Genomic DNA, 8,245 nt, shown 5'->3' with positions numbered 1-8,245 from the left:
GCTCTGTATATGAAGCCTAGAGATTGGGCACACTTACAGAGTCAAAATCGTACAGGCTGCATAATGGAAGGTAGCAACAGTTACGAGATCGGAAGGATTCCGACTACAAGTTTTGGTGTGAGAAGGAGGCCTAAGCGGGGGAATCCCTGGACTTTGGACTTATTCACAGAAAAGTCGCGTAGATGGAAATGGATGTTCTAAAGTATTCAGAAGACATATGTTATAAATATAATAAGTGCATTAGTCAACATTCGAGGATGAATGTTCCAAAAGGGGGGAATAGTGTTACGCCCCGCAGTATTACGTCGATGTTATGCTCTGCAGTAATATTTTAAAATAATGTTACCCTCTATAGTAATATATTACGATGATGTTACGTCCCGCAGTATTATATTACGATCATGTTATGCTTCGCAGTATTAAATTACGATGATGTTGCACCCTGTAGTATTATACGTTGAATTTGTCATAAGGTAATTGACATTAGTCCAAGTAAAATATTATTTGAAGATTATAAGGATTATGCTATTTTACAAGTGATGAATAAATTTGTGAAGGTGAAAGGGGAAGCAAGTCAAAGAAAATAATTTTTTACCCATATTTGGCATGTGAGGGTAAAATACGAGTCGAACGTCAATACCCGAAATTTACGGACTAGTACCATACAAGGTACAATGTGACCATGATAGTGAGATATATAAAGTGTAATAAAAATAGGTAGAATTTTAAATAATTTAAGACAATTTTTTAAATTGCGCGAGTAATTGGTTAATTACTGGATAACGGAACATTACCCCGTTAACTAATAAATGGATAAAAACTAATGAATTTCACCCCAAAAACGTGGCACAAAGCCACATGAATAAGAATGACTCTTAGTCATTTATGCCTATGTGGCAACCTAAGGTAAATTGGAATTTAGCATACCAAGACTTATAAGTCTTATTACATCGCTCATTTGGACAAAAAGAGAATCAGAACGTCAAAAATCCTAAAGCAAAGACATACTACATATTTACTAATTCAAGACTTCAGAGAACAGAAGCCTGATTTCGTTCAAGACTTCAAGAATAGATTCAATCCAAGTTATAAATTCAATCCACGAAAGTTTCCAACAGAATTTTGTTAGAATTGTAGCAATGTAAAATTTTGCGGTTACAAAGAGTACGGTGCAATCTTCAAGGATATTATACGGAGTTTTCCCTACTCCAGGCATGTTAAGGCTATCCCTTCCTTTTTTTGGCATGATCTATACGACATGAACGAAACGAAAAAATGCACAACTTCTATAAATTACTCTATTCGTAGAATTCTAGACATGTGTATATTCTTATCTTCCCATATGTCATATTGGTCTATCATCTGTTAATGGGTCTCAAAAATACGTAAGTTGGTAAAGTTTATTTCATGATATTAATCAGAGGCATAATGGCCTTATGACGTACCAAAAGATTTTATTAACATATTTTATATGTATTTCATGCATTTATACATGCATAGTAACCCATGACTAGACGACGTTATATACATATATATATGTATATTATATTTATATGGGATATGAAAAAATATTATGGCGTTATATATGCACCACCACCAGATCAGCTGGTATACGTTGATGATTTTGTCCACAGTGGCCGAGATGATATGATGGGATGCCCTCAGAGGCTTGATGTTTTTATGAAACATGTACCTATGCACGACATGATATTCATACGCATATGAATGATATTATAATTATTTCATGATTTTCAGAGCCTCAGTTACTCTATATTTCTTCCATGTCTGATATGTACTTATTTATGTGCCTTATATACTCGGTACATTATCGTACTAACATCCCTTTTGCTTGAGGACGATGTGTTTCATGCCCGCATGTCCTGATAGACAGGTCGAGAGTCCTCCAAGTAGGCTATCAGCTCAGCGGAAGGTGTTGGTGCACTCCATTTGCTTCGGAGTTGCTTATTTGCTCAGTGTGATTAGGACATGTACTGATTAGTATGGGAGGGGGGCTAGTCCCGCACTTTATGACATTTATGTACTCTTAGAGGTTTGTAGACATATGCCGTGTACGTGAAAGATTGTACGGCCTTGTCGGCCTATGTTTTGAGTTTATAAATGATCATGTTGGCCTATTAGGCACGTATGTCACGTGTATATGATGATGTAATAAGAAAGATACGTTACATTGGTACTCAGTTGAGTAAGGTATCGGGTGTCCGTCATGGCCCATCAGTTTGGGTCGTGACATTTCAACCACTAGTTCCATAAATTTCTTGTCTAATCAGTAGAACATCACCATAGAAACGAGTTTTGGTTCCAAAGATCTTACCTCCATGAAGTTCCCTTGAATTCCCTCTTCAAAATCTCCCAAAAAACTCCCAATCCGACTTGAAAATGGTGAAATAAAGCTGAAAATCGCGAAGGAAACCTTATATAGGTTCTGGCCCAGGGATTCCGCATCTGCGGCTCTTTTCCCGCTTCTACATTGCCGCTTCTGCAGTCTAACCAACCGCATATGCAATTTTGACTTGATGCACTAGGACACCTGCGCCCATATACTCGCTCATGCGGTCCCGCAGGTGCGATAAAGCACCCGTACCTGCGACTTCTGACTTTCCCTCATCTAGCCGCATTTGTGGCTGACCACACGCTTCTACGGTTCCGCACCTGCGATCCCCAATCCGCAGGTGCGGTTGTGATAGTAACTCAGCAGCTTCAGTTGCACACTCTAACTCCCAACTTCCCATCAATAATCCGGAATCATCCTGAGGCCCCCGGGACCTCAACCAAAAGTTCGAATAAGTTATATACCACTATTCAAACTTGTACCAATCTTTGAAACACTTACAACAACCTCGAATCATCAAAACACCCTCGGATTCAAGGTTAAGGGTTCCAAACCTTCCAAATTCCTCTTTCGATCAAAAAGCCTATCAAACCTCACCCGAATAACCTGAAATTTTGCACACACGTCCCAAATGATACCACCGACCTACTCAACTTTCTGGAATTCCATTCCGACCCCTATATCAAAATCTCACCATCGAGCCGGAAACTTCAAAAAATTCAACTTTCGGCATTTCAAGCCTAAATAAACACAATCCGAACACGCCCCTAAGCTCGAAATCACCCAACATAGCTAACAGAACTAACAGAATTCCATTCCGAGGACGTCTTCACACTGCTCCGAGTACGGTCCAAATTCTAAAGCTTGAACTCTCATTTAGTAACTAAGTGTCTCAAAACACTCTGAAGCCCAAAACGGATCCTCCCGACATCGAGGTGTTAATTCTTAAAAAGACCGGCCGGGTCATTACATCCTCCCCCTCTTAAAACATTCGTTCTTCGTTGAACGAGCATAGAGACATACCTGAAGTAGTTAAAAGATGAGGGTAACGGCTGCGCATATCCTGCTCGGTCTCCCAGGTCACCTCCTCGATCGGCTGACCCCGCCACTAAAACTTCACTGATGCAATGTTCTTTGAGCTGAGCTTCCGAACCTGCCTGTCCAATACTGCCAGTAGCTCCTCAACATAAGATAGATCCTTATCCAACTGGACTGAACTGAAATCCAATATGTGTGATGTATCACCGTGATACTTTCGTAGCATCGAAACATGAAATACCGGATGAACTCCTGCCAAGATGGGAGGTAAGGCAAGCTCATAAGCAACCTCCCCAACACCTCTCAATACATCAAAAGGACCAATAAACTTCAGACTCAACTTTCCCTTCCTCCCAAATCTCATAACGCCATTCATAGGCGAAACCCGAAGCAAGACCCGCTCTCCAACCATATAGGAAACATCATGAACCCTCCAGTCTGCATAACTCTTCTGTCTGGACTGGGCTGTATGGAGTCTATCCTGAATCACCTTAACCTTCTCCAAGGCATCCTGAACCAAGTTTGTGCCCAATAATCTACCCTCACCCGGCTCAAACCAACCCACCGAGGATCTACACTGCCTACCATACAAGGCCTCAAAGGGTGCATCTGAATGCTGGACTGATAACTGTTGTTGTAGGCAAACTCCACCAGTGGCAAGAACTGATCCCAAGAACTTCCAAACTCCATCAGACACGCACGGAGCAAATCCTCAAGAATTTGACTACTGCGCTTAGACTGTCCGTCTGTCTAGGGGAGAAATGTTGTGCTCAATTCCACCAGAGTACCCAACTCATGTTGTACGACCCTCCAGAACTACGATGTAAAATGAGTACCTCTGTCTGAAATGATGGAACATGGAATACCATGCAGATGAACAATCCCCCGGATATAAATCTTCGCAAACCTCTCCGATGAATAGGTAATACACACAGGATTGAAGTGTGCGGACTTGGTCGGCCGATCTACAATCACCCAAATAGCATCAAACTTCTTCAAATTCCATGGGAGTCCAACTACGAAGTCCATGGTGATCCGCTCCCACTTCCACTCCGGAATCTCTATCTGCTGAAGCAACCCACCCGGTCTCTAGTGCTCATACTTTACCTGCTGACAATTGAGGCACCGAGCTACAAACCCAACTATATACTTCTTTATCCGCCTCCACCAATAGTGCTGCCTCAAATCGTGGTACATCTTCACGGCACCCAGATGGATGGAATACTGCGAACTATGGGCCTCCTATAGAATCAACTCTCAAAACCCATCGAAATTAGGTACACATATCCGACCCTGCATCCTCAATACCCCGTCATCACCAATAGTCACATCTCTGGCATCATCGTGCAGAACCTTATCCTTGAAGACGAGCAAATAAGGGTCATCATACTGACGCTCCCTGATATGATCAAATAAGGAAGACCGAGAGACCACGCAAGGTAGAACCCGACTGGGCTCCGAAAGATCCAATCTCACAAATTGGCTGGCTAAGGCCTGAACATCCATCGCCATGGGCCTCTCCGCTATTGGTAGATAAGCCAAACTCCCCAAACTCTCCACCTGGCGACTCAAAGCATCGGCCACCACATTGGCCTCGCCCGTGTGATATAAGATAGTGATATCATAGTCCTTCAGCAGCTCTAACCATCTCCTTTGGTGAAAATTAAGATCTTTCTGCTTGAACAGATGCTACAAACTCTGGTGATCAGTATAGATCTCACAATGAATACCATACAAATAGTGATGCTAGATCTTCAAGGTATGAACAATAGCAGTTAACTCGAGATCATGGACAGGATAATTCTTCTCATGTACCTTTAACTATCTGGACGCGTAGGCAATCACCTTACTGTCCTACATTAATACCGCTCCAAGGCTAATCCTCGAGGCATCACAATAGACAGTATAAGATCACGAACCTGTAGGTAATATCAAAATTGGGGCAGTAGTCAAAGCTGCATTGAGCTTCTGGAAGCTCGCCTCACACTCTTTCGTCCACTAGAACGGAGCACCCTTCTGGGTCAGCCTGGTCATAGTTGCAGCAATGGATGAAAACCCCTCAACAAATCGACGGTAATAACCCGCCAAGCCGAGAAAACTGCAGATCTCTGTAGCTGAGGATGGTCTGGGCTGACTCTGCACTGCTTCCACTTTCTTCGGATCCACCTGTATCCCCTCACTATACACCACGTGACCCAAGAATGCCATGGAATCCAACCAAAACTCCCATTTCAAGAACTTTGCATACAACTTCTTTTCTCTCAAAGTTTGAAGCACTGTCCTCAGGTGCTGCTCATGATCTTCCCGACTCTAGGAGTATATCATAATATCATCAATAAAGACAGTAATGAGCGAGTCAAGATATGGTCGGAACACACTATGCATCAAATGCATGAAAGTTGTTGGGGCATTAGTCAACTCAAATGACATAACAAGGAAGTCGTAATGACCAAACCGAGTCTGGAAGGCAGTCTTCGAGATATCTAGCTCCCAAAGATTCAATTTATGGTAACCTGAATGTAAGTCAATATTAGAAAATACTTGAGCACCTTGTAACTAGTCAAGAAAATCATTTATACGAGGCAAAGGATACCGGTTCTTCACTGTAACTTTGTTCAACTGGCGATAATCAATGCACATACTCATAGAACCATCCTTTTTATCCACAAACAAGACAGGAGCATCCCAAGGTGATACATTGGGCTGAATAAAACCATTATCAAGCAATTCTTGTAATTAATCCTTCAACTCCTTCAATTCTGGAGGATCCATACGGTACGAAGGAATAGAAATGGGCTGAGTGCCCGACAACAGATCAATGCCAAAATCAATGTCTCTGTTGGGTGGCATACTCGGAAGATCAGCTGGAAACACATCAGGGAAATCCCATACTATTGGGGCTGAATCAACCATAGGGGTATCAACACTAACATCTCTCACATAGTCCAGATTCGCGTCACACCCCTTCTCAACCATTCGCTGAGCTTTAAGGAAAGAACTAACTCTACTGGGAGTGTGATCTAAAGTACCCCTCCACTCTACTCGCGGCACACCTGGCATAGCTAACGTCAAGGTTTTGGCGTGACAATCAAGAATAACATAATGGGGCGACATCCAGTCCAAGCCCAAGATAACATCGAAATGTACCATGCTGAGCTATAATAAATTGGCTCTGGTGTCAAAACCACTAAGAGCAACCAAGCATGACCGATAAATGCGATCCACAACGAGAGAATGCCTCACAAGAGTAAAAACATAAATAGGGGAACTCAAAGAATCCCGAGATACGTCCAAATGCGGGGCAAAATAAGAAGACACATAAGAATAAGTGGATCATGGATCAAATAGGACCGATTCATCTCTATGACAAACCAAGACAATACCTATGATAACAGAATCGGAGGCGACAACCTCAGTACGGTGGTGTAGCAACTGGTGCTGTGATCATAGCCTAGAAACTCTACGGGACACGCTGTGGGTGAGAAGTTTGTGGAGGTGCACCCCTCCTAAGTCTGGGGAAATCCCTCACCATATTGCATGTATCGCCACACTCAAAAAAGCTCTGGGAGGACGTGGCGGCTGTGACTGGGTCAGACTAGGTCTGTTGGATTGACCACTGGAAGCACCCCGTGCAGGACGCGCACTAGATACTGGAGGTGCATAATAATGCTCCTGAGGTCTAGGAGGAGCTGGAATACCACTGGCTGCTGGAAAAGCTGAATGAATCGGGCGACTCATATAACCCCTACCATGACGAACTGCAGCTAGAGCACGGGCACCAGAATAATGGCCCGACTCTAGAGACCTTTTGGCCTCCCTCTCCTCTCTATCCTGAGCATGCATACCCTCCACTCTCCTTGCAATGCTCACCACCTACTGATAAGGAATATCCATCTCCAACTCACGACCCATGCTAGACCTGATGCTGGGAATGAGCCCCTCAATAAACCGGCGAACTCTCTCACGAACTGTAGCAACCAAAGCTGGTGCATGCCTAAACAAGTCAGTAAAACAGACAGCATACTCCGAAACAGTTATAGTACCCTGGTGCAATTGCTCAAACTCTGCACGCCATGCGTCCCTGAGGCTCTAAGGGACAAACTCTCTCAGGAACATATCTGAAAATTGAGTTCAAGTAAGGGATGTTGCTTCAGTTAGACTGTCCAACTCAAAAGTACACCACCACTGGTAGGCTTCTCCTCGAAGCTGGAAGGCAGTGAAAGAAACCCCACTCGATCCTGATATACCCATAGTGCGGAGGATACTGTAGCACTCCTCCAGAAATTCCAGGGCATAATCAGATGCTAAACCACTGAATACAGGAGGCTTGTACTTCTTGAACCTCTCAAGCCTCCGCTGGTCATCCTCTAAAGCCGCTACCCTATCCTTGGGCTGAACTAGAGCTACAAGCGGTACCGCTATAACCTCTGGGATCTGATTAACCAGGACCCGCTACTCAGGAGTGTGGGAGATGGGAGTTTGTGCTCCTCCCCCGACCTGGGATGTGGCTACAGGAAGGGGAATCAATCCTATTTGAGATAGGGTGGTGTACATGCTCACGAACTGTGCAAGAGTCTCCTGAAGAGCTAGAATAGTTGTAGTAGTTGGCATATCAGGTGCCTGGGCTCCGGTTAGAGCTGTTGGTGGCTCCTCGCGCGGGTGCTCTAGTTGCACCACGGGTGCGTCCTCGGCCTCTACCCCAACCCCAAACTTTTGCAGCTCTAGTTGGGGGCAACTAGGAATCTCATGAAATCACATGCTGTTGAATAACTACAAGTGTTGTAACTCCAGAATGTCTAAACAAAAGTAAATACAGGAGAGCTAAAGCTAGATGGGAGAATAGAGAGGGACTCCTCG

General features: G+C 43.7%; 1 protein-coding gene across 1 annotated transcript; it reads right to left on the bottom strand.

Annotated features, from left to right (window-relative positions):
- Positions 1-3,458: 3,458 nt before the first annotated feature.
- Positions 3,459-3,764, bottom strand: LOC138869014 (uncharacterized). Its single transcript, XM_070146600.1, has one exon. It carries the CDS (start codon positions 3,762-3,764, stop codon positions 3,459-3,461), a length of 306 nt encoding a protein of 101 aa, XP_070002701.1.
- Between the last annotated feature and the right edge of the window lie 4,481 nt (positions 3,765-8,245).

The sequence above is a fragment of the Nicotiana sylvestris genome, chromosome 5 (genome assembly GCF_000393655.2).
Source record: "Nicotiana sylvestris chromosome 5, ASM39365v2, whole genome shotgun sequence".
NCBI lineage: Eukaryota > Viridiplantae > Streptophyta > Magnoliopsida > Solanales > Solanaceae > Nicotiana > Nicotiana sylvestris.
Note: the sequence above shows the minus strand (reverse complement) of the source record. Positions and strands in the feature narration are given on the sequence as shown.